The sequence below is a fragment of the Lepeophtheirus salmonis genome, chromosome 1, assembly GCF_016086655.4.
Source record: "Lepeophtheirus salmonis chromosome 1, UVic_Lsal_1.4, whole genome shotgun sequence".
Lineage (NCBI taxonomy): Eukaryota > Metazoa > Arthropoda > Copepoda > Siphonostomatoida > Caligidae > Lepeophtheirus > Lepeophtheirus salmonis.
Window position 1 is genome coordinate 7533637 of NC_052131.2, and position 27364 is coordinate 7561000.

Sequence of the window (27364 nt, forward strand, 5' to 3'; positions counted from 1 at the left end):
TTAGGCCCAAATTGGGAGCAATGGTAGCAGCCCAAGGAAATCACATAAAGCCTCAATATTGTACTCTTCTTTACTCTTGCATAAGTTTAGCCTATTTGTTCTTTATAAAAAAGTTCACGATTTTACCTTGCACACTATACATGATGAGAACAAGTTAATGACAACCCCTCGTACACCCCCAATGTGAGAATACAATTAGAACTTCACCCTATTAGAATATATGAAAATAGCTTTAAAAAAAGCTGGGGAAAAAAAGGACTTCTGAACAATTAAACAAAACTATACCCCATCTAGGGGTGATGGGGGGTAGTGATGTACTCGCCATCTTTGTGAACATCCCTAAGCTCCCCTCTCGATACTCCATTATATACGAATTCAGAACTTCCTCCACATAATTAGACCTTCTATCTAGATTGTCAATATCCTCAAATGTGCTAATTGTCTGAGTAACCCTAAAAGGTTCAGATCCCCGTCCTCTTACTCAAAAAATATATAATTTGCCTTGCAACAGCATTTTTACCCACCAGATAAAATATAAGCAATTATTATTATCATTTAAGCCATAAAACACGAAAATTACGACATAAATCTTGAACCACAGTTAAAGACTTGTTTTTAAAATCATGTTTTTATAGTATAATTTCGACTCTGAGCCATATTTCGAAGTGAAATAACTATATCAATAAAAATTAAAGGTATGACATTTGATAAATTGATAAAAAAATATTCAAGCATTCGAAAGAAAAGATATTCATTAAGTTATCTTGAACATAGATCCTACAAAATGTGTCATACAAAAATCAGATGAAATGAAGGTTCTTATTTGGAAGCTAAAATTTTTTACTTGTTTTTCTTTTTTCGCTATATATTTTAGATAAAAATAATTTTATAAACCTTAAAATACTACTTAAAAGATTTACAATAGATTCAACTTTGATTGAGATATTCAGTTTTCCTTTTAATTATCTTGTGGAATATTAAATAAATTGAAAATAAAAAACTTAAAAAAGATAAGTTCCGAAACTAAATATGAATAAATCGATTAGATGACTTAATCTGTATTAAGTACTAAACAAATAAATTGGATCTGAAAAATATTTAAAGTTAGAGTTAGTCAAATAGTCGCCTGAATTATATTTAATTTCGGAACATTTTCAAACAACCTTATTTTGTTTGTCTATTTAGTATTATATAAGAAAATTTAAAGTTAAAAAGAAAATATTAATCAAAATAGATTTTTTTTTCGTTGTTGTTGACGACAAATCTTTTAAGGTTGTAATATAACGTTTTTTCTGTAGTTGTAATTATGCTACAAAGCAGTTATAATATGGAAAAATATTAGCTTCTAAATATGATCCTTCATTTTATTTGAGTTTTGTATGATTAGACACTTATTGTAGGAACCGGTTTAAATTTAACTTTAAAAAAAAGGGTCTTTAAAATTATTGAATGTTTTCATCAATTGTTATTTCCCTTAATTTTCATTTATATACTTGTTTCACGTCGAAATATGGTTTAGAATTGAAATTATACTCTAAAAACGTCACTTTTAAAAAAGGCTTTAGTCGCCAACCTTACTTCAATTGAACATTTGTATGACTTAAATAACAATAAAAAGTATGTATGTTTTAGCCAGCAGGTGAAAATGCTGTTGTACGGTAAATTATATATTTTGGGAGTGAGAGGAGAGGGATCTGGACTCTTTATTTTAATTATCTTCCATTTCCATAAATAGATTATTTTGATTAGCTCTACAGAGGTGCCATAACAAGTTCTACTTAAAGATTGGAAAAACTTACAATAATCGCTTCTATATTTTTCTATTGGACTATTCAAATAAGTGAAACGTCAACACCAAAGTGTTTTCATTTACTATCATAACTCTTGTAGAATATATAGAAAAATACTTATTCTTAATTAAACAAGAAAGTAAAATAATTTATTTTGAAGATTAAAAAAAGCTTCTTAAATTTTAATGAGCTTAATATATTTATTAATTATTTATTTATTTATTGACGCAATATTATGTCAATTAATATTTTTTTACTCTTTAATTAAAAAGTACGTTGCAATTATAGTATAAATACGAAGTCTTTAAAAAAACTTAAAAGGAAATTGATAGAGTTACCTAAATAATATGTTAAAAATATATAGATATATTATTACCATTTTTGGATTAATATTTTTTTAACCCCTCACAAAGTTTTTCTGCACTGAATTTAACACAGTTTGAGGGACCTCAAATAATTTTTTCACGAAATTATCCCATTCTAAGCCTCTTATAGCGTCTTCAATGTGCTGATATGAGTAAAACGTTGTCATTTTTATATTTGTTAGGAGTTGGTTCATCAGTAAAATATATTGTGCGCCTTGTTTTTAATAACTTAAAAAGTTATCTCCTGAGTAGTGAACTTGCTTTTCTACATGATTCAATTATATTCTATACCTCATTGAATATTCATGTCTGCTCATAAAAGACGGAGATTAATCTAGAAATTTTTGGGGGAATTTTAAGTTGAAGTCCATGAGTAGCACACAGGATCATCAGTATCAGAGTAATTCCAGCATCTGACTTGGGTTATTTCCTCCCCCCTCGTCACAGCTGATTGGGGCTAATGTAATGAAATGTCAGGACGGCTAAGATAATCTCCTGCAATGATTAATTAAATCGTTAGGGAAACCATGCAGATTTTCGGTTAATTTTTTTAACGTAACCAAAATACATGCAATTTTCATCACTATGTGTGAGATGATAGACAGGGCAATTTTTATTCCATAATGAAAACTGTCTATCTTGTTATGTTCTATATTGAATCCCGCCTAAAAATCCAAAAAAATATTAATTAGGGCATTTGTAAAAATTAATAAAACTGATTAATTAAATTATTTAAAAAAAGTTGACTTTTTAATTACTTGTGTCTTCAGCATAGTTGACGCTGTTAGATGTTTAGGGGAATGTCTTCCTATAGGCTTTGAAGCTTTTATTTAACAGAATATTACTTTGATGAGGAGATTTGACTTACAATGGGTCAAGGAAATTGCTTTCCAATTGTTGTTTGACTTTAACTCTTTCATTCTTAAAATAAAAATGACGCCAAGAATAATATACAATTAATACAAAAATCAATCCCTCGGAACAATTTAATAAGTAACGCAACCTCAAATCTATTTACAATATTGATGTTCACTAATATTAATTAATTAATATATTTTTTTCTTTCTTTTTAGTGGAAATCCCATCAACTTTGACAACATAATGAATCCAACTGGAAGAGAGTTTGACTCTAATCAATCTAGTGTGTTAGCACTTTTAAATGAAGATCCACGACTTAAATCTCTATTTTAAGAAGATTAAAACTATTATATGATAATACTTCCCTCTTAATTTTATATATTCTATAATTCATTATTTATTAATTAATCTCAGATTAGAAGTATAAAAAAATGTTAGAACAAAACTTGTGCTATCGTTATTTTTAGAAAAATAAAAATTAATTTATTCGAGAAAATCAAAACTAAATTATTTATAATCACAAAATGAACTGTGCAAAGTCATAAATAAACAAAATAAGTTTATATAAATATATAATTTTTAATATAATAATATATTTTTTTGTGAACGCCATTCGTGTGCAAAAAGTTGCTCATAAAATGGAACAGACAAAGCAAATAGAATGGCGGTGTGTTCACTCACCTCAACAAAACATGCAGCCCTATGCATTTTAAATAGTAATCACATTAGTAGGCAGCTTACTTATTCACTTTTCTTGCTCAATTTACAGCCAATAAGAAAACCAAAATAGCAGGGTTTGTACTAAAGTACACTCTAATTAGATGGTTACTAGTAAAAAATATGCACTGCCGGTATATAAAGTAAAAAAGTTAGCAAATTAAGTCATAAAAACAAATTTTATGTTATTTAGTTATGATATTTTTTCGCTCCTTTATATTTACTCCGAACAGCACTTCTAATGATCCTTGAGAGTGAAGTAGTAAAGCAGATTGGCAACTAAATTGTTATGATTATTTCGCACGTCCGGGAACAAGTTTTATATATGTTTCTAGTTGTGCATTTGCCTAGTGAAATAATAAATTAAAGAAAAATTATACATAATTTACATAAAATATTTGTTTTATGTTTCCATCTGCCGAATAAACCAAATTATATTTTTGGTGAAATAATTAAAATAGTATAAACAAATTATAGAACAAAGTTTGTTTATTTGTTGAAATTTAAATATATATTTTTTTTTTGTATTTTAAGCATAAATATAATGAGATATTATCAAATAAAAAAATACTGCGTTTCAACACATGTAAAAAATATACACATATTGAACTTTTAAAGCATAACTAAATGACATTATTGTTTAAATGATTATACAACTAAATAATTTGGCCGTATTCATTTGCTTACCAAATAGGGATTTTTTCAGTCAAAATCAACAGATTTCATTGCTTCGTACAATAAAAAGTATGACTTGAATTTATACTTTCTTTAAAAACACTTGAAATGATACTAAAAAAGCGGAAAATAATTTATATTTAAATTAATGATTTAGTTATTGTAGTTGTATTTTTAACATTTTGAAAGAGAGGATTGGTAAAGATATATCACAGCAATAAGAGTCACATAAATAGGAGAGAAGGCATTATTTTTAATACAAGGATAAGAGCTTTCATTTGCAGAAAATGTTGAGGGCTCTTTTTCAGCACAGTTTGGGCAATCTGAAGAGCCACAGATATCACATATCTTCAATTCCACCAACTTTGGTAAAAACAATAAAGTTTCGTTGTATCGATCTGAAATAATATTAATTCATCAAATGTAATAGCTGTAAAATTAATATATAGATGATGTGTAACATACAAAGTCCAGCAACGAAACTAGAGCAAAATTTAATCTTTAATATCCTCTAGATAGCAAATAGAAGAAATTCGTTGAATTTGCTGTGAAAAAGTGTAGGTTTTTAGCTATCTACTTAAATATCTATTAAATAAATATTTATTATAAATGATTTTACAATATTGTATCCTTAGGATATCAATCTGTTGGTTAAAAAAATGATTTGAGGGGTATACATCTATTCATTAGTCAAATATCAGATTGGATCATGATATCAGATGCGAAAATATTTTGATATCAGCCCATGTTTAAGTTGTACCCTTGATTATCATTAAGAGGTTGAGAAAACACTAATAATTCTTGAAAGTAGTCAATTGCAAAGGCAGAGATGATGATGACATTTGGCCATTGGTACATATTTTAATTCAATGGACTGTTTGTTGTGGGGGCTATCTTTAATATCATACCAATAGAGGTTTGTATAGTACCAGGACCAAAACTCCATAAAGGAGATGGTCAAAATGGAGAGAAGCCTCATGGAGAAAGCTTGCACTCTGTGCAGAAGTAGGATTGGGAAGGTTATTGAGGAAGAAGGAAATTATTTTGATTGAGTTGATGATGCAGGATATTAAAAATTAAGATTGTTTTACATTTTTGTAAGAAGATTTTTCGTACCAATTTCATCGCCGGACCTTGTATTAAACTTAATAGACTTGACATACCTGGCGAATAATAGTCAAATATTTTAACGTGGATAAAGGGTGATATATGAGCTACACGGAAATGACGAATCATAGAGAAATTGAGGCAGTCAAACCTAGATCGACTTAACTAATAATAATAATTAACTAATTGTCAGTAATTGAATAAGGTACTTAAGCACAATTAATTATACCTTAGAAAAAAATATACTAATTTGGTTATGCTTTTCGATTATTTCTTCCGTTTTAATTTGTCTGAGTGCTTCCAATAAATCATTTCTGATAATTTTGAAGCCTGTAGGAAGTTGGATTTGTAAGACTACTGGACCAGAAACCCTTTGATCGCTTAAACAGAACCATCTGATAACAAATATTTTTTAATTCATATTATTGTATTTGAATTCATACTACCTATGACATGATCTAAAGCGAATTTCAGAGACATCATTGTTTGGATCTGCTTGCACATCCAAATCCAACTTAGCTCCTGAATTATTAGAAACTTTGTAAATAACATTTTCACCCAGAGTAGTGGTCTTTGTGACACTATGTAGTTGAACTAGGGCCAGACCCCTTCCATTTCCTTCAACTCTGATGGATGAAGATCCTATTTTGGAGTTGAGTAATACCTTCCGACTCATTCCCTCCTCCACAATTATTCTAAGGGACTCTGATGGGTCTGAATTCAAGGATTCTTGGGATTGAATTTCAACGACAACATTGTCATTCTTTTGAAGCTGATTTGCTTGAGGTTGTTGTCGGCTCATCGTTTTTCGTATATGATGTGTATGTCTTGAAGTCCAAAGATTGAAGGCCTCTATTACGTATGCAGTATCTATTGTTGATGACCAACCTGAAAAGAACTTTCGCTTCGAGTTGAGCCATCGAATTATGGACTCTGTCATAAATTCTCCGCGTTCTATAAAATTTAGTAATTAGTCATTTTTAAATGTCAGAATTGTATTACATTTATGTATAGGGAGAAATACCTGTGTACACGAGTAAAGCCAATGCTGTGGTCCGTACATCTAACAAATCATCGCAGTCTCGAGATTTAAGTAAATTATTTTCCTTTCCAGAATCCCAGTGGAAGCCCTCACTTGTTTCCTTACGCCTTTTAGCAAGGATTTCAAAAGCAGCTTCTGCGCCCGATGCACGTGCAACCTGAAGAGCCCTTGACACTAGAGCAACAACTAGAGTTGATCCGTAGATATCTAATTCCCCCAGCTTTGATGTTAAGTAATGTAACGCTCTATCTATGGTAAATATTGTTTGAGCACTGCTTGCCTAAAATATATTAGCCTTATTTCGATTTTGTTTTTTTAAAATAATAAAAAAATTGAACTTTACATCGTCTTTGAGCTCAGCTAAAACTAACAGAACATGCGCAGTTAGAGCAGTTTCTTGCATTTCCAAAGGGATAAAATGGTCTTTTATATTAGGATATAAGTAACTTTCACTAAATGATCCATCATTTCTCTGTTGTTTGATGAGCCATAGCTGTATATCTAAAGGAATAGAGGGATCCACAAAAATACCAATAGAATCAATAGATAATTTGTGAAGTGCCCTTAAGGCCAATGCTGTGATCCAAAGACACGGAGATCCACTGTAACTCGCAAATTATAAAAAAATATTATCTTATTTGAATTAATTTTATAACCAAATTACCTCCTTCCTCTGGTAAATGTAAAAGCGTTATTACGGGTTCGATATGACAGAAGGCGTTGAAGGGAAATTTGTAGATTATTTTTTATTTTTTTATAAGGAAGTGATATCACATAATTTGATCTTTCCTCTTTGTGTAGTAAAGTTAAAAGTATTGCGAAAATCGCTTCATCCGCTGACATCTGTGAAAATAAAGAAATATAACTAACTTAAATTATGATTAATTCGACTGCCATCCTATAACACAATACCTCGTATTATATTTATATTTTATATACAAGTTTTGAAATCGTCAATTTGAGCAGTTTAGCAATTTTTGCATTAAAAACTTTATGGTTTGCAAATTTTAAATATATCATCATTTAATATAAAAATATGAGAATAGTGAAAAAAGCACTTGGTAGATATTTTTCTTTTTAGCTCAATGTGTGTAGGTTTGATTCACTGTCCCTCCTAGAGAAGGAAAAATCCAAAATATACATTGACTGTCATGTCATATAGATTTTTTTGTAATACTATTATGTTTACTTATATTTTATCAGTGCAACTCCGTCTGACTAATTTATGAAAAATTTAGAAAATGGGGATTTATTTTCTTTTGGCGACCTTCCACTGTTATTGCCTCATCGAATTATGTGCTTTTTGAAAAATTATTAATAACATTTTAGTGGTGCTATATGGAGAAAATAATAATAAAAATTAAGAAAACATTAATATAAAGCTTCAGTCAGTTACGTTGAATAATAAAAAAAATCTTAATTGGTTACCAAAAACTCAAAAATCTCCAATTAAGATTATGGTCTAAAAATGGATTAGGATTCTAACTTCAATTTAACCTAGTGGGTGTGATATGATTAAATAAATAGTTTACCATAGGAAGATTTAGAATCATTGATGATGAATTTAGAGGTAAATCGGAAAGCAATGGGCCGTGCAATCCTCCAGACACTGTCAACTCCTTATTACCCATACTTGGTGGATTTAAGTCATCAATAAAGTATCGATGATTGACCAAGTCAATACTATGAGACTCATGGAAGTGTTTTGATATCCCCTCTTCTAATACATAAATTGATTCACTCAGTAAATGATGAGAGTTGTCGATTTGTACTTGTATAGTAATTTTTCCGGATTTAGAAGGTCGGAAAGGTATCTGAAAAGTTCGAAAAGAATTCGCCGGAATGTGAAGACTGAATTTTTTTAATGAGTCCCCCTTTTAAAAAAAGAAGTAGTGTATTTATTATTCCATTATTATTAAATTATAAGTAATTGGGTATACCTGGGTATTTCCCTCTAAATCTACAAATGTGAACTCTATAGATTTGTAAATCCGAACGTGCTTAAATACAACATGATTATGTTTGTTGATAAATGTCAATCTTCCAGACAAAATTTCTCCATAGCGACAATATTCTGGAACTTCCAAAGTGACATGAAAGGGATTTCCAATGGAAACGGTCAATTCTTGATGCAGAAAATATCCAGTGTTTCTTGAAAATGCAACGGGTGCAAGAATCAACTTCCCACCATTTCCAGCAAATGGGATTTTAAGAGTTAAATTTTTCCCAGGATAAATAACAACTGTTTTCCAGAATCCATTACCCTTCAACTCGCTAGAAACAGGGGATGCTCGTGGATATTTTATAACTTTTGACACATCAAACTCGTTTTCGAACTGAACAAACCCATTGAGTTCAACAGGGGATACAGAAGTTGTGTTTGATGATTTGTAATCGATCGTGGGTCCAAGTTCTGCATCTGTCATGACAATTAAACCATGAGATTTAAAATCTCCAGAAAGTTGAGCACCATGAATTAAATCTGGTTTAGGAAATGATGTTTGTGGTGAACGGGCTCTCAAATAAATATCGAGAGCATGAAACGATATGAATGTTTTGTATCGAGTATTGGAAGCTGCTTGAATTTTTACCTCAGTATAGCCTCCAAAGCCAGAGGTTATGACAGGCTCAGTGTTTATTTTAATAGAGGAGGTACTAGCAGATGCATCGACTGTAAACCTTGTTGCAGCTGAAACCAGATTTCCCTCTGGTGTTACAACCCAAATGATGAGTGTCGACTCAGGAGCCATAGCTTCAGTAGCAATTTGATGAAATGTTTTTAAACTTGACTGTCCCATCATAATGTAACGAGTTTCAATGATGTTTCTACTTGAGCTGATGATGGCTACTTGAAAACCTTCCAGGAAAAAGTTGGAGTGGACATGAAAAATGATGTTGTCACCAATCTGAAATGGTTTTTTAAGAGTTACAAGTAATTCAAAATTTATCATATATAATCTGACTTTACCATTGGAACCATGGGAGACGCCGAAACACGAAGCCCTTGTTGAATTATCCTTTGTCTTTGCTTATCCATAGCAAGTCCTCGATCAGGTACAAGTTTTATCTTTTTTTCGACCTTCATATCTCGAGTTACATATTTCACCTTTAACTCCGTGAACATCAGCAAGGAACCATATAACTCAGTAGGGCTAATAACCTCCATCTCAGGTGGTAATACATGTCGAAGAGAATAACTGAGCTTCCAGAGGGGTTGTGACCCTGGTGTAAAAAACTTGTGCTGTCTTCTAAGGGGTATTGGTGAAAGTTTAAATCTTGTTTTATTATGAAAAACAAGGAAGGATTCAACAGTCATGATTCCTTGCTCAAGATCTTTCAACGTTAAATCACTGCCATCTGATCTTACAACACGTACCCAAGCGATATAAGGTAAATCTGGTCTATAGGGTAATGAATTAGGGGGCGTTAATATTTTCATTTCAAGATTTTTAGGTAATAATCTTGTAGTTGCATAGCCTATGATTGAATCTTGATTACTAGAACCCTTTTGAAAAGAGTAAGAAAGGTCTTCTGAACGAATTGACTTTGCAAACTTTGTATCAGGTAGGTGTTGAGCTTCTAAAGTCATTAAAATATGAGAATTATGATCAAACTTGGATTTTGTAGATAAGCGGATGCGTTTTATTTCATTAGATGAAAATCGAAACTCGACAAAGCCAGAAAACTATAAAATAATTATAAATACATATAAGACTTGTCTTTTTATAACGATGTAATTTGAAAGTTATAAACTTACACTTTCTAGTTCAGAATATCCAGAATTGCTTGTTAAGAAGATACTTTTTCCCTCAAACTGCAAAATATTTGTATTAGATAAACATACTCATGTAAACAGGGTATGAATTTAATTCTGGGACACACATTTAAATGATTTTTTTGAATATGATAATGAGCATTTTCCAAAAAAAGAAAGAAAAAAAAACAGTTTTCAAATATCTTAATGCATTTTTGAGATACCAAACGACATCTGCATGTTGCTGGTCAATGCCTAAGTGTGCAAATTAACAAAATATCAAGTGTCAAGTAAAATATATTTACGTGATAAGTACAAAAATGTTTCATTAATCTAAAATGTGTCATAATTAAATTTACACTCGGTTTACATAAGTATTATTTAAATTATCTACCTTAAAGTTTACTGGAATTCTAAACGAATTGGTGGCTGTATCATTATCTAAATGGAAAACGAAAATAGAAATTTGATATAAAGTACCTATATATTCATTTGTAATTATACCTTTTAAAATGGCGTAGAGTTTTAATGTTCCAGGAACAGAAGCTCCCCCTACAACTTTGTTTGCAGAAATCCAACCATTTACGAATTTGTCACCAGGTATAACTGTTGGAGGGAGCCAGACCCTTACTTCAATATCTTGAGGAAAATATTCTTCAACCCAAAATGACTTTAACATGGTTTTAGAAGCATTTGTATAGCCATGAGAGGACAACTCAAATGTCCATTCACCAAGGCTTGTGATATCTGCAAGCTCATAATTAAGTAAAATCACGTAGTCATCTTTGCCCTGCTTTAATTTCGAAAGAATGAGTCGTTTATCCTTCCACTTTGCCACAATTTCCCCCAAGGGATTTTTGAGAGAAGCATCAATGGAACCACTTGTCCAAGGTCGTTGATTGGATGTTTCAAATGGTATGACTTTAGCAGATACAGTTTGCCCAGGAGTGTATATAGGTCTCTCTGTTTCTACATAAATCCATATATCAGGTTTTTTAAGCATTAAAGGTCGTTCTTCCCTAAAAAGAATACCATCGATTCGTCCATCTCGATGACCCTCCACAACTAGTTTAAATTTTGGAGGGGATTCATATTCTTTTTGTGCTAAGGAGTGATCAGATACTTTGATGTTCATAGTCTGAGTCATTCCTTCATAACAGTCTATTATTTGTGAGGCAATGATAGATCCATCTCTCCAAATTTGTGCTCGAACGGTATGAGGAAAAGATGGGACCGAAAAGGAGGAGGTTGCAGAGCCTCTATTCGTTTTAAACAGGGATACAATGACTTGATAGTCATTATCGAGCTCCAAAGCTTCACTTGATAGAATGAAGTATGTTCTGAAATAAAATAAATATTTTTTTAAATTTGATACGTTTTTTTTTAGCAACAGGCCCGTGAATAAAATTTTGTTGTCAAATTTTAAATATTTCGACGAAAAGACGGCATTTATGTCTTTTTTTTTAAATTATTTTTTTTAAACATTCTATCAATAAAGTAATTAAAAAATTTGCCTAAGATCTCCCCACTAAAGAAAAATCCTAGTCACAGTCCTGATGGTAAAAGCTCTTTTTTACGGTTCTTTTGGTAATTGATACAACTCCGTTGCTGAAGACTCATTTTTTAATAATTTTAATGCGGATTTAGAACTCCCTACATGAAGAATTAAGAGAAGTACTGTATCAATTAATATATTGGGGTGTCCTTTCATTATTATAAGGATATTTTTTGTTGATACTGGTCATCCTTCGACGTCAATTCCGGCAGTTTACTCTAAATCTGTAAAAAAAAAAAGATAATGAAATATTTAGTTTTATGCATTGATGTCTCTAAAAGTTAAAGATTGAGTTGAAAAGAAAGGATCGATTATATTATTTTAAACAACTTATATAATATTTTAGATTGCTTTTTCATTAAAAATCAGTTTAACATATAATTAGGGATGTGAAAACTGTCAAAATTTCTGCAAGCGTAATACCCCGGTGAGACCTGATTTTTGCTTGCTAATACGCTTGAACATTCAAAATAGGGAAAAATAATTAATAATAAAGAATATACCAACATCTACTTTTTTTAATTTACATTTACGAAAATTTCAGCATTTTTCACATCTCTACCATTCCAAGCTTTAATATCCACTCGAAACCTCGACTTTTAAAAAATGAAAAGGAGAAATTCTTAAAAACTTATAGAAAAACATATTTTTTAAAGTTATATTAATTAATTTTAATTAAAAATGAGGTAAATACTTAATTACTCTTACCTAAAAAAAACTATGGTAATACCGCTAACTTAACAAATAAACTTCATGTGTAAGTAAGATAAATTTATTCCTTGAGTATTGATCAAGGACTCTTATTATGACGATATATATGTTTAGGTTAAATGTAGGATTATTCGAACAGAACTTAATTTTTAGTGAATACTTGTTAAATTCAGACAATCAAGCTATAGTATGATAAGAAATTGTCATAAGAGACTTCATATAATTTTGCAAAATATACCTCGGTCAACAGGCTTTGTAGGTGAATCAAAATCTATCGCCACTAATATCCTGAGTATCAAGAACCCCCTTCGAATATATTATAATACACCCCAACCCAAGGGTCAGACAAGTAAACTGCTTGTAATATTAAAATATAACAAATTTTCTCTTGTTAAAGAGTTAAATGATTTTAAATATAAACAGAACAAAAGGATAAAAGCTTCACGGTATTGCCTTATTCCAGGAAGTTGTCTTTCAAAAAATCAATATTATCTCGATACATTTTGTTTGTTTTTTGACATATTAAAAAAAAAACAAGAGCAACATACTAGTATTGACTATATTTCAATATATAACATGTTCCAATCGGAGTAAAGACATCAATGCAAACAAAACAATGACAACGCATAGTTTATTTGATGGGTATGTCTTAGGTAGGTTAATGTTTTTATGACGTAGTAGGTACCAGTTCTAGTACAACGTAGAAAATAAATAAAACACTTGGTTTTTTATACACTTTTATTAAGACAAAATACATATAGAATGCTCATTCATTGAATGAATTAATTATTTTCTCCTGTAGATCAATCATCCTACTTTTTTTTATTCCTTCTTTTTTGTAAGAGAAATCCCTTTTATAAACATATGAAACTAGTCAGTAATGTATCTTTTTTATCGGAGGCTAAAGTTTTTTTTATTAGAGTATCATCCGCAATGCAACTTTTTCTTTCATACATACAAACCCGTGTAACTCAGAACTACAAATATTGAAAAAAATTGGTTGTCTTTTGGGCATGTTAAAAAAGAAACCAAAAATCAAGATGGTTGCACTGACAATTTCATTTGTTAGAGGAGAACAGCTTAGCCATCATAACATTTCATTACAACAGCTACAAGCAGCTGTGACGAGAGGGAGAGGAGAAAGAAATAGACAAGGACGTCGACAAGAATTACTCAGATATGGATCTTCAACTCTAACTCCGCAACATTTTTTAATGATGTAGAAAAGGATGTTCACTCCTCAGGAATAATAATGGCAATAGAATTAGGGGAAAAAAATACTTTTCAGTTAATAATTAACAATGACATTATGCCGACTGGAACAATTATCAACTCGGTTCGACTCGATTAAGGGATTTTGTAATAATCACAATATTTTTATGTTATGATTTTTATTGGATAAGGAAGGGAAATGTTTGAAGAGGACACAACATCAACCCTTTGAATAATTTAAACCTCTTCCAAATGATGTCTTTTTTTATCATGTTTTCAAAAAAACACATAACTTTCATAATTTGAGAGATAAATAAAATAAAAACTTAGTGTAAGGTGGAAAAAATAGCCTTTAGTGTGTATAACAAAAAAAAAAGGGTAAAAAAAAAAGAGTACGCATTCCATGTATATAGGGATTTTTATGACTTAATGATCAATTTGGGAACACATTGTCTAGACACTGATGATAAAGAATGATTAAGTGAAGAAACGTGTCAAAAATCAGAATTAGAGAACCAGAGAATTGTACATAAGGTAATAAAATGGGATAAAAAATTTATATATATGTACATATGTATTTTTTTTTTACATAAGGGTATTACGTAACATATGCTTCCAGAACCGTTAACATGTTGATGACACATTCTACATTTAAAAATTGTACTTTTACAAAAATATGAAATCGGTGTATTTTGTATTTTCCAGCACAATAAAGAGTAGGCCATTAATAGAGATGGAAAAATTGTCGGAGTCCTTTCTGGTGTACATATTATATTTATGTACATATATGTTAATTACTTTGACATATCCGTAGATAGAGATAACTATGAATAGATTTGTATAAAATATGACCTACCGGAATGTAAAAATAAAACAATAATCCAAAAAATGAGCGTGACAGCCTTGACAATTTGAAAAATGTTTGTGAGAAAAACAGCTTAGCTACGTTTTATTCTATTAGCAACAAACGAGAGCAACCAAACACAAACAAATCACACTCTGTAGCTAGCAAAAACATATCTAGTAGGCAGTGAATTACTCTGATCTCAATCCTCCAATTTTACTTATAAGTAAGGATGTCATTTTTGTAATAAAAAAATTAATTTTAGATGTTCGAAAGGAAAAACGGGTTTTGCGTGTTTTTCTTTTATATAGGACGTTGTGGTATTATCATATTCCTCTGAAGTCAAGCATTTTGGACTATCTTTGGTGCAAATTGTTTTAGAAATATATAATATATTGATAATATTTTAAATGTAAAAGGCTCTCCACTTCATTTTTTTTCACCAAAAATTATGTAAAAGGCAGTTGAAATGGGTTTTAATTGTGTAATGCCATCAGTATTCCTCCCACCTTTTCATCACCCTCTTTTTTATTCAATATTTAATTGCTCCTTACTCATGAGTTCAACATGGACGTATACTTTATGACTCCGGAACAAATCGTCAGTGTTTCTATCAATCTTTTCTGAATACACACTCCTGGTTAGACTTCCTACTTTGCTGTTTTGATCTTAGCAATAATGATAATATCATTATAAAATAAAAAGTTGCAGCTGTTAAAGTTACATTATTTACAGCTTTAACTATACTACTCCTTGCTTGTTATGACTTTTGAATGATCAAACTAGAGGGATATAATTAATAAGAAAAATAATATATTTATACTTTTTTCTAAAATGTATAGAGCTTTTTTATTGACATCATAATCTACGTTATTTTTAAACCTTAGGAGCTCATATTCATACATAGATTGTACACATTTTTAATAAATCATTATGAAACTCCATTATAGGGCTTTAAGAATAATAAAAAATCTGAACAACTCTATTGAATACTACTTGATACCAAAGAAAGAAAGTGAAATATGAATCATATTAAATAATAGATACTGAAAATCCCTCTTAAATGGTTATATTGTACAATTAATTTTGTTGAGATCAAATAAGAACAAGAAAAGTAAAGTAATGAAAGAATTAATAAATTATGATTTCCATTATTATAGTTTCATTATAGTCTACCATACGGAAACATAATTTAATGCATAATAGCTTATGATAGAAACTAATAAAAAAGTATTAGAGAATAGTTTTTTTATAGATGGTAAAGTTGAAGTCATTTTATTTGTGTTACCCTGCTTGATATCCAAATACACGGAATAGTATAATAAATAAATGTATCTGGCAAGTTACAAACATATACATATTTTTTATTATACTCGTGAGGATTTCGACATTTTTCACATCTTTATCCAGTTAAGCACATTACACCTCATCTGAACTATTACCCCTTGGATTGAGATAGTGTGACCCTACTTGGCTGTAATTCTTTCAACATAAGAATAAATCAAAAAGATGTTGATGATATAATATTCAGAAAGTCCTATGTCTACCTATTTATATATATTTAAATATATCTTTCCTTAATTATACAATATAATTCCTTATCCAAGGATTTAATTAACACAGATAAATTTAAACTTAATAATTTTATTGATATTACTGCTGAAGTAGACCTTTTAGAAGCAAATACTCTTGACACCATATTTATTTTTGCTTCAAATGAATTTTTTGACACAGAAACAGTTTAAACCCTTAGGTGATATTCCTTCTTGAACAAAACCCCTTAAAAATGGTGATTTTTTATCCTTTCAATGGCATTTTTCTCAATATTAGCTTATTGCATATGAAATATAAGCACACATTTGAAATCAATATAAATTTTGCAAAAAATAAATATATTGTTGTGACTATCTTAGTATTTTTTTTCTACTCAAAAGTTGCCTCAAACCTATAAAAAGAATGAAAATAATCAAAAAAGTAAAATCAAAAATTCTAGAAAAACCAGATTTGATAAGAAAAAAAATAATTATAGATTCGTGATCAGCATGTCAATTATTTCTATAATTGTATTTAGAATTGTAAAGATTTTTAAATTAGTATATATTTGTTGACTTATGTAATCATTAATGAAGACAAATATTCATCATTAAAGAATTTTTGTTGGCCTGCGTTTTTACCCAAAGAATCAACTATATATTGTTGATATGTATGTGTGAAAAAAACCTTACCACTTATTTTAATTGTAAAAAAGGCAGTAATCTATTTAAAAACCTTGCTTTCTCAATAAATATACAACTAAGAGTCTCTATAAATAAATATAGACATTAGATTGAAGAGAAGGTAAAATGCATATTATGTGCACTGTGAATCTTGAAAAATAATAAGATCTTAGGAATCTTTTTTTATTTCCTACATTAAAAAAAAATGCACATTAAATAAAGCTAACATGAATTGTTGATTTCTTTTTAACAAAATGGATAAGAAAAAAGTCCAGGGATAGATACAAAATATAAAAAGGGATTAGTGTAATATTTTCGCCAATTTTGGGAAAGTTGTTTATATTTTTTTAAGGTTATTTTACAATATATGAAATGAAAAAGTACATTATAAGAAATTGGGTAATTACATATCGTAAAAATACATATTTAAATAAAGACAAACACCTCTTTAGTTACAAAAGTACACTAAAAATCTATGCAATAAAAAAATAAGATTAATAAAAAACACCATCAACAAAGCAAAACATAAAATACCGGAAAAGTCAGAAATCTAAAACTAAGTATATAGGATTTTCCTATTTTTATAGATATTAAAAATCTTGATAATGCTTCATATTAGCTTCACTGAATATAAATAACAATATCGTACTAGGACTAACGTCTACACGGACAATGGGGCCATTTGTTATTTTAACTTCTTTTTTTTTTAATTTATGACTACGGCTAGTGCAGAAAAGTTTTTATTTGGTAAGAAAGTGACCTTTACAAATTTGATTAACATCTTGATCAAAGTTAGAAGAAACGCAAACGTTATTTATTAAACCAATAATTTTTTATTCTTTATTTTGTCTATAATTGATTTAATAGGCATTTTTACCGTCCATAAAAGTATTAATAAGGTCTTTTCTAAAGTTATCGGAGTAAACTTCTAACTTTTGGATAAAAATGATTTACTTATCCTAAACTATCATCTACCTTCATATTAGAAATAAATCTTATAATAAAAAAAAGAAAAACGTTGAGAATTGCTCTGTTTACTGTTTATTCGAAACTTCTGAGCATTTTTAGTAGAAAAGTCCTCTTTTTAATGGAATATATGTATATATAAATGTTTTTTTTTTAATTTTTAGATAACTATTTCAAGTCCCAGCTCCAGATGGATCACTGTTTGACCCTTTTTAGCAAGACAGTCAGTCAAAAAGTCTTTAAAAAGGCACAGTATATTTTATACGCCATAAGATAAAAAAAGAAGAACGACACCGCAGGAGGTTGAAACATCCTGTAAATGATAATTGTGCTGAACAAAAATAAATGAAAATGGCTCAATTTATGTTCAAGAACCAAACCATTGATGAAATCGTGGTAATGTTGTTATAATTAATAAAAAATATAAATAACAATTTTGTTTTAATCTTGAGGGTATAAATCCCCTTTCTGATGTATGCACCCCTAATGGAGAAGACAACTACTTTTCTCGTATTTCAATTAAGAGTTTTCAATTTTTTAGAAATAGTCAATAGATGTTTATATCCGCCATTAATTATGAAAGAAACACAAGTCGACACAAGTTTCAAAAACTGTGATCTAACTTTTATTTAAAATGGTCACCCTTAGCTTTGACCACAGCCCGAATTATCTCTAGAAAGACAGGTATGCTGCCCTGGTAGCCACAAGTTTGGCTTACATATCTTACAAATTCTTGATGGGGGCCACACAAGCTCTGGTCTCTAGAATGGACTCATGGAGTAATCCATGACGTTTAGAACGGGGCTGGAGGGGGTGGGGCAAACTATCTTGTAATAGAAGCCACTCAAATTGGCCTCACACCACCAGCTGCGTCTCTCTGGATGTGTTGAAGGGGGCACCATCCTGTTGGAAGATCTTTGGCCCATGTTGAAGTGCTGTCCAGCCCATGGAACATTACCTTCTTCCGGGAATGTGCTGATGTACTCCTTGGTATTGATCTTCACCCCACTAGGCAAAAGTAGAACTTCCCTGTCTCAGTTACGGGCACCCATCAGACAGTGGATTCTGCCCTCTGTTGATCCCAGGATCACCTACTCACTTTTTTTTTTGGCAAGAATCCGATCATTTTAGAGGTTAAAAACCTATTCCACTTAGAAAATTTTGTCATCACTGAAGACAATGTTTGGAGCCGTGCCAGTCCTCAGCTTCTGAAGAATGACATTGTTTTTCTCAAGTCTTTTAGCCTTAACCCTGCTTGACAGATGCTATTGTCTCTTGATTTTGTAGGAATACACCTTAAGGTCAGATGCCAATAAGGTATCTCATTATTGTTGCACCAATGTGGAAACCCTGGGCCATCTTGGTGATGATCCTCCTGGGATTTCTTGCAATCTAGGCGTCCTCTTTTACCTTGGTCTGCCTGATTTAGGTATGTACTTGATAGATTGAGTCTCTTCATACCTCTGAAGGGTTCTCTTGATGAGTATGGGGTTGACCTCCAGGCTCTTCAGGTTCCTCAAGATGGCTGGTCAAGATTTGTCCTTATGGCACTTCTTGATTATAGCCTCTCTTTTGGTTTCCATTGTGGTTAACAGAACTGTTATTTTATTCAAAACTGGTTGTTTTGATCTAGTTTCGACGCAACTAGAGTTTAAACATAACAACTTGTTATATTTTATTTTTATTTCTTGGGTAAACATATAGTTATCCCCGGGGAATTGTGTTCTTCAATAATGGCAAGACATGGTATCTGAAGACCTTTTAGTGGGCGTCCGTGTTGACTTTTTCGTTCGCTTTAAGAAGTACATCTAGTTGCTGTCGGACGCCACAACGCCGAAGACCACAAACTGAGCTGGATGTTTAGTCCTGAAGGTTCCCTCTATCTGATCTCTTGATTCAGCCAGGAAGTAATCATTTCTTCTGTACTTCTGCCTCTAATAAATCACAATATTTATATTTAGTTCACAAACTCATTTTGCAAATTTTATGTTATAAAAAGATGACATTTATCTTCCAAAATCAAATTTTATCATTAGATTTGTCCATATATAATAAGTACTAACATAAATTAATAATTAATAAATAAACAACAGGAAAAAAATGTTCAATGAAACTAAAAACATCTTAAATAAAAGGATAAGTGTATTGATTTTTATTACCAGAAAGCCACAAGAATATCTATATTCTTAAATATACAAACGTATGTTCACATTATAGTTGGTAAAAAGTTTCCCTAATTAAATTAATATATTCTTATCCAATGAACTCAACATTTTACTTTTTTTAACTAATATGATAGCTAATCAATAGTAACTACATAATTGTATAAACGTATTACAGCTTTATTAACAGATGTGGCCTGTTAACAAAAAAAAAACAAATTGGAATGACTATCCCTAAAAAATAATTTTTGTTCTTGGACAAATTGACGACAATTCCTAATAACAAATTATTGTTATTACTTCCGCCAAAAAAAAATTGAACGGAGGTAAGGTTTTTGGCCCCTCTTTCTTTGATAATTAGTTTTTTTTTTAGTCATCAGGATTATTGCAAAAGTTACTAATTGATGTTGATCAAACTTTGTACGGAAGTTATATATGGTGGTAATAATAGACCTTAAAATTTTGAGGGTTCAAGATAATACAAAACTTAATTGACCATAACTTTTAAACAAACTGAGATCCATAAGTCAATTTGATTTTAACTGGAGGTTTTTTCACTGTAATGAGTACCCCTTCTTTAATAACCCTTTGGACTTTGTCCGAATTGCACTTAAAGTAGCCAAAATTGATCATCACAATAAAAAAATAAGAAATTGACAGATTTTATGCATTTGAAAGGCCATGTTTGAGCCAAAGTAATTTTAATGAACAAATAAAGGTTCTAAACTATAGTTAAAATTCTTAGTTATCCCATCTCCTCCAACAAACTTAAATAATAAATCTAAAATTGACTTAAATATGTCTTTAAAATATTGACTTGTATGTATAAATGAAGTAAAAAAATATTTTTGGGATTTTTACACTTTCTTTATTTTGATCAAGATTGTTTTTATGTTATCTTTTGTTTAATATGACGAAGTGCGCTAAATGCTGCATTACTATTTTTTAAATCAATTGGCCACGCTCGAAAAACAACCAAATAAACTTTTTTTTCTTTCTTTAAATAGTATGTAAATGTTATAAGTATATATCTTTGTATGTAAAAAAGAACCTTCTACAACCGTTCCCAGTCTCCCCTATTTGTATACAACTAAATACTACATGCCTAGGTATGTATGGACTTCTTCTTTCCTTTTTTTTTCTATGTTATCAAGAGAGTATAAACTTATTAAAAAGGGATAAGTTTAATATAATGTGTTAGGGGAAAATTAATTTCGTATTTCCAACCCCTTTTTTCATTAATTATATCTTGTTCATTATTGATGACATCGGATCATATGATAAATTGTTCTAAAGGTGCATGTGTATACTAAAAAAAGTCATTTAGAAAGTATTGCAGTTGATTGGCTCAGTCGATAATTATCGAGCGTTGAGTATGGAGGTCTCAAAGGAAGTAATTCGCAATATTTAACATTTTTGCTACCTGAAAGAGAAAAACACATAATTTGGGTAGCAAATTGTGATGGGATGAAAAATAGATAACTTAAGTCAATGTCGTAGACCAATATCGTTGAAAAAAACCAAAGAAGCAACTCAGACCGTGGCCAAGCCAGGATTAACCGCCAGGAAGGTTTTACTGTGTGTTTGGTTGTATTGACAGGGAATAATCTACTATGAGATGCTTCCTTATGGTCAAACTCTCAATTCTTCCCTATTTTGTGAACATATTGAGTGTTTGAAGCTTACGATTGAACAGAAGCGGTCAGCATCGGTGAGTTGGAAAGGAATCGTACATCAAGACATTGCTAGCCCTCACACATATTTGATGACGCGTCAGAAGCATCAGGAGCTCGAATGGGAAGTTCCTATACATCCACCCTTCAGTCGAGGCCTTGCACCTAGTGACTAACACCTGTTCCTGTCTATGGGAAGCGCGATTGTGGCTGAAATTTTTCTCAATAAAGGCCTGTGATAATTGGTTGTACCACTTTTTCCCAATAGGGACAAGGGATTCTAAGGGCATTATGAAGTTGGATTATCTTGGCAAGAAGTTATCAAACAGAACGGGGCATACTAGGCTTAAATTAGATTATTGTAACACTTCCTCTAGAGCTAAAAAAACGAAATTACTTTTTTCCCAAACATATTAATACATGAGCTGTGTATATTTATTAGACCTACGACTTCCACAAATTAATCTGATCAATGAATATTTACTTTAAAGGAAGAGAAAGAGATACGGTAAGGGATTTTCTAATGTCTCCGCTTCTGTGATATGTACATTACCGTATACATATTATTGCAATTAAGTATACATTGTAGGGAATTTATTCAATATTAATAATAATATTGTACAATACAATTAGACAAGCAAAATTTGTATAAAGGTTGAAGGACATTATGAATATTCCTAATAGAATAAAGCATCATTATATTCCTCACTATTCAATTTTTAATTTTTTTTTTTTACTCTTTAATTTTTATTCCTATATCTTTCTTTAATATTATCATATACTTCAGAAACTATTTTTTTTGTCTTGCACTTCAGAATTTGACCGAATTGGTTACCGTTATCGGTTTTAAAAGATTACAATTAAAGAAAATATTATTTTGGAATTTTGTTGAAGATATCCTTTTTTTAATAAATGAAAATATTGAATAAAAAAACGTACACAGTAAGAAAAGTAAGAACAATACTAAATTTTATAAGACTTCGATGCCTTGAAACACCTAGGGCATCAAAACGAAGTATATACGAATAAACTTTAGGCGAATGAGAGTAGTCAACAAAATCTTACTTTTTTACTACATTCCTAAATATTTAGAAGTATATCATTATTATAAGTGTAAATCGTTTAAATTAATCAATTGTCACATACATTAAACGACTAAACAATGAAGACAAAATAAAAATATAAACTTAAATCAGTAAAGCACATAAATAAATACATATATGAATTACACCTTTATTTACAATTAATAAATAACAAAATAATTTTAATTGTAATGTCATATTAATATCCAGTTTTGTTACATTATAAGTATTTAATGTAATCTGTAATTTATTTATTGAATATGTGGAGATCCTAAATCCTTACGATTGAGTGATATTTAAATATATTTGGATGTCATTATGTTTAATTACATTAGCTTCAAGCAGCTATAAGAGAGAGAAAGTTATCATGTATATCGTATAGAGGAATTACTCGGATGTTGATCTTCAATTCTACTGTGAGTCCAACAAGGACGTACACATATAACTCTGCGAGAAATCATCAGTCTTAAAAAGTAAAAAAAAAAAAAAACTGTTTTATCTGTATGTATCTCATTCGTCTACAGTTATATATTTTACAATTCTAGTTATAAGTGTAAGTTCCAGTTGGCCTCATGGTATAATAGAGGATCGACAATAGAATAAATCCTTTTTTTTTTGCATGATTTGCATGATTCTAGTGCTTATTTCCTTCCATAGCTGTTTGTATCTAATCTAATGAAACCTCATGACAACTCTTCAAACCATTCAAATTTTAATGACATTTTCGTTTTTGTTTTGTTTTTTTACATGACAAAAGTGCTCACGCTTTACAAACAAATACATACCAGGGTCGTTTGAAAAGTCTGTCAAAAGCACTACTGGCGTGTATTCAAGTTATCTTTAGTTAGTAGCATATATTGGATGAACACACACTAACTTTCAGTCAGATCGTTCTATTTCTTTTGCCCAGATTATCCCTTGATAACCCATAGATTAAATTGTTGTTTGGTTTCAGTAATGTAATGATTTATCCCTGCTTCAGTGACAAAAAACGATAGTTAAAGTCCTGCAGATTCTTCGGGAACAGCTAAAAACCAACCTTACAAAACTTAACACGATTTAGTTTTTGGTAAAGCGTCTGCAATCGCGGCACCCATTTTGCGTATAGCTTTGTCATGTCCAAATGTTGATGCAAAATATGTGTACTTGTTCAATCGAGATGCCTACAGTACTAACAATCTCACACATCTTTACTATTCTGTCATCCATCACCATATCTTTGATTTTACCTATGATTTCTGGAGTAGTAAAAGATCAGCGTCACTTGTGCCCATTTAAACACTCCGAAAATTTTGAAACCACTTATAAACTGTTATAATAGAAGGAATAGAGTCCCCAGAGTGTTTATCTAGCATATTTTTAGTCTCCTGAGGCGTTATGCCTTTCATAATTATAAAATAATGTTTAATCAACACAAGAAATTATTTTTCCTCCATTTTGTGAAAATAACTTTACTTCGTCGATTCAAACGAATGCCAAACAGACAGAAATAGACCGATTTGGCAGAAATTTGGTGTGTGTTCTTCTAAGAGATACTACTAACTAAACCTAACCTCGATACACGGCAGTAGTGTATTCTCTTAGACTATGCATGGACTTTTCAAACGACCCTTACATCTCATTATTTTTGTTTTCCATACGAAATTTTTAAGAGAAAGAAAATTGATTTGTCTTTTAATAGTTACAAAAGAATATTAGATTCTTTTGTTGACACATTTTAAGCTGCTAGATATTATTTTTTTTTATTAATTAAATCAATATTGCTATTAAATTAGACCTTATCGAAGCAAATAATACTTTTTCGTAAAAAAAAATACAAATTATTTATGCTTCAAATAATTTATTTTAGTTTAAAACAAATAAAAAACGTGGCATTATTTGGCGAAATCTTTTAAGAAAATGTATTTTTTCCCCTTTAAATTGCATTTTCTCACAATCAAAATGCTCCATATGAAACTCATATATGAAGTTAACATACAATTTTTCAGACATTGGACTTATTTTTAAGGGAATTACAAAAAATTCCGAACGAAAATTCTCGAAAATCTCAATATTAGTGAAGGACAAGGTATTTTTTTAAAAATATACTAATTATTAGACTTCAAAAATAATTGAAACTTCACAAAGTTTTTAAGCTATTACTTGAAGAAGCAAGGTATTAGTTATTTTTGTACGTCCTATTAATCTTTTATCTGGGCCAAAAAAAAGACCAAGAAATAGTGATTTAGTTTATAATCATTTACATAATAATAAATTATTAAGTTATGAAAACATGTTTTGGCTATTTAAGATCAAATGTATGCTTGATGGCTCGAGGTTTTAAAATGTAGTATGCGTACCACTAGAGGTCCACGAACTCCCCTGAGGTGACACGTTAAAGTTATATGATTTTTTAAGGATTTGGTTTGGAAAGGAATTATTTGAAGCTCTTCTGTGAATAACTCACATTTCAACAAGAGCTAATTCTAATTTAACCAATCAGCTTTTAAGACACTGATTAGGAGGGGGGCAGGAATGTCAACAGCTGACAAACAAAATACATTTTAAATTTTAGTCACGCTTGTGGTAACGCGAGAAAAAGAGATAATTTTCCCTAATTTTCATTCATAAATTGTCAAAAGATGTTATTTTAAATAATAAAAGTACTTGAAGATCTGTGGTATGGTTTTATACATGAATGTTTTGACCAACTTAATCATATCAATATTTTCTATTTAGATACGCTTTACCTAGTGTAGAAGTCTTCGAAATAATATATCTTTATATTTATTAAGTGGTAGATCTCAATTTATCTGATTACATCCGTATAGGACAAAAATCTTCCATCGCCGTCTCATCAGTACCATTCAGTGGCAATAATGGAATTACATATGTGTTCAAATAAACCCTGAGTTCAAAAATATATATACAGTAATACATTGACTACACGTTTTATGCGGTCCTGGGCCGAGCTTATGAGTAAAAAAAACAAATCAAACGTCAAACCAATAAGGCATGAACAAGCTAAAATAAACAGTAAGAGGGCCGTGCAGATGTAATAAGTTGTCCCAATAAACAAATGAGTATACAAACTACAAGTTTTTCTCGTAATCTACCTCGGATCTCAAGGTATTACTATACTTTTTATTTCGATTGACAAAATAATTGGTTATTAGATAAATATACGGATGTTTTTTAAGATACAAAACCGTATGGTTTTTGTGCAACTAATGGCCTTAGAAGGACATGGTATTACGTAATATAGATATAAACAGCATGCCCTTACCTCTTTTAAAAATCCATACGTTGCATCATCATAGAATACTTTGTACGTATAAATGAATGTTGTTTTGATTTAGTGATACAATTAAGGAAGAAATAAGAAGGACTCTTAAATAATACACTCTGAATAAAGGACTCCTTTGTTGAAATGTATTGTATACTCTATTTAGATAGTTGTATACCCTTTGAGACTGAAAACTCTAAACTTTTGATGTTCTCCCTTATTACATGCTTATTCTCTCCTTCTCCCTTCTTTCCCTCTTTTGAATAATAAAGGAAAGCAGTTTTAGAAGAAATGGGCATGTAAAAGAAAAGGGTTATTACTATATATGTAGAATATATATATATATATAAGTGGAAAAGAGGAAAAGGAAGGGAAGAAACTAAAAACAGAAAGAAGAGGAGTTCTCAACTCCTCCTTTTATATCATCTTTAGATATGGTTATTAGGGTGTATCTTTATTTGATAGAACAGGGATTCTCAACATTTTTTGAGTGATGTACCACTTGTAAAATGTTTATTTAACCCATGTACTCCTTACCAGCACAAAACATTTTTAGATTCAATGACAAGGGCGTCCGTAGGATTAAATTTTGGAGAAGGGGTGGAATTTTTTTTGAAAAAAAAAATTCAAAAATCCACAGCTGTTGATAAAAAATGATTTTTTTTTTGGGAAAAAGAAACAAATAGAACACAAATGAAACGTGAACAAGAGTGTTCTTAAGACATAAAGTCGGTGCAAATATTGTTATTTAGGGGAATAAGTTTTGTAAAGGGATCTAGGAAAGCCCATATTTGCCAAATATGGGCTTTGGAAAGTTTGCCGTGGGATTACTCGACTGGAAAAATTTGCAATGGAATAAGATCACCTTGCAGAGGATTTGCATCCTTTTCAGAATGTAAATGTTATTTGGAAATTTAATGTAATAAAATTATGTAGAAATTTATACAAAAATGGTATTTTTAACTATTATTTAAAATAATAATAATTGGATTCGTGATCTTTTTTTTAAATCGCCCCATCACAAGAATTTACTCTTCTTTTTTAAATATATTTTCTCTCCATCATGATGTAGACCATATTAAGACTTTAATATACGGAATTTTTATGAAGTGTTTCTTAAATATGTGTAGTTTATAATCCCAAAATTGCATCTTCTTATAGGAAATTAAAACAAAACGTCGTGAAATCATCAAAATAACTGCAAAAGTATATAATATGATTTCATTCTTGTATTAAAAATATGAAGTCTCCTAGGAATTTAATAATTTTTTTCATTTTAATTCCTAATTTTCTTAAGAAGGATACTAATATTTTTCTAAGCCCAGGATTGAAAACTTAAAATTGGCAGTACCATGATTTAGAGATTTAAA

The 27364-nt window shown here is 30.3% G+C and overlaps 2 protein-coding genes across 2 annotated transcripts in view; one reads left to right on the forward strand and one right to left on the reverse strand.

Annotated features, from left to right (window-relative positions):
* The window catches only part of LOC121115645 (PDZ and LIM domain protein 3), an 81827-nt gene extending 78322 nt beyond the window's left edge, over window positions 1-3505 (forward strand). Inside the window, exon 4 of the mRNA XM_040709739.2 lies at window positions 3229-3505. Within this exon, the coding sequence (XP_040565673.1) occupies window positions 3229-3346 (118 nt within the window). The 3' untranslated portion in view covers window positions 3347-3505. The remainder of the gene's footprint in view (window positions 1-3228) is intronic.
* A 696-nt stretch (window positions 3506-4201) lies between these two features.
* On the reverse strand, window positions 4202-26236 carry LOC121115654 (CD109 antigen). The gene is made up of 15 exons (XM_040709752.2): window positions 25995-26236; window positions 11886-12087; window positions 10813-11648; window positions 10703-10749; window positions 10312-10368; window positions 9523-10239; window positions 8495-9460; window positions 8087-8428; window positions 7219-7397; window positions 6898-7156; window positions 6537-6834; window positions 5959-6466; window positions 5742-5907; window positions 5569-5677; window positions 4202-4803 (listed from the first exon to the last, which is right to left on the reverse strand). The coding sequence occupies exons 2-15, from the start codon at window positions 12017-12019 to the stop codon at window positions 4580-4582; spliced, it is 4842 nt and encodes a 1613-aa protein (XP_040565686.1). The 5' UTR covers window positions 12020-12087; window positions 25995-26236; the 3' UTR covers window positions 4202-4579.
* Between the last annotated feature and the right edge of the window lie 1128 nt (window positions 26237-27364).

Excerpts from the sequence above, each read along its gene's own strand:
- LOC121115654 (XM_040709752.2), bottom strand. The coding sequence starts at position 12,019 with ATGAAAGGACACCCCAATATATTAATTGATACAGTACTTCTCTTAATT. Across the intron at positions 6,467-6,536 it reads GGCTTTACTCGTGTACACAG|AACGCGGAGAATTTATGACA; the intron begins GTATTTCTCCCT and ends TAAATTTTATAG. Across the intron at positions 5,678-5,741 it reads TTAGTATATTTTTTTCTAAG|TTAAGTCGATCTAGGTTTGA; the intron begins GTATAATTAATT and ends TATTATTATTAG.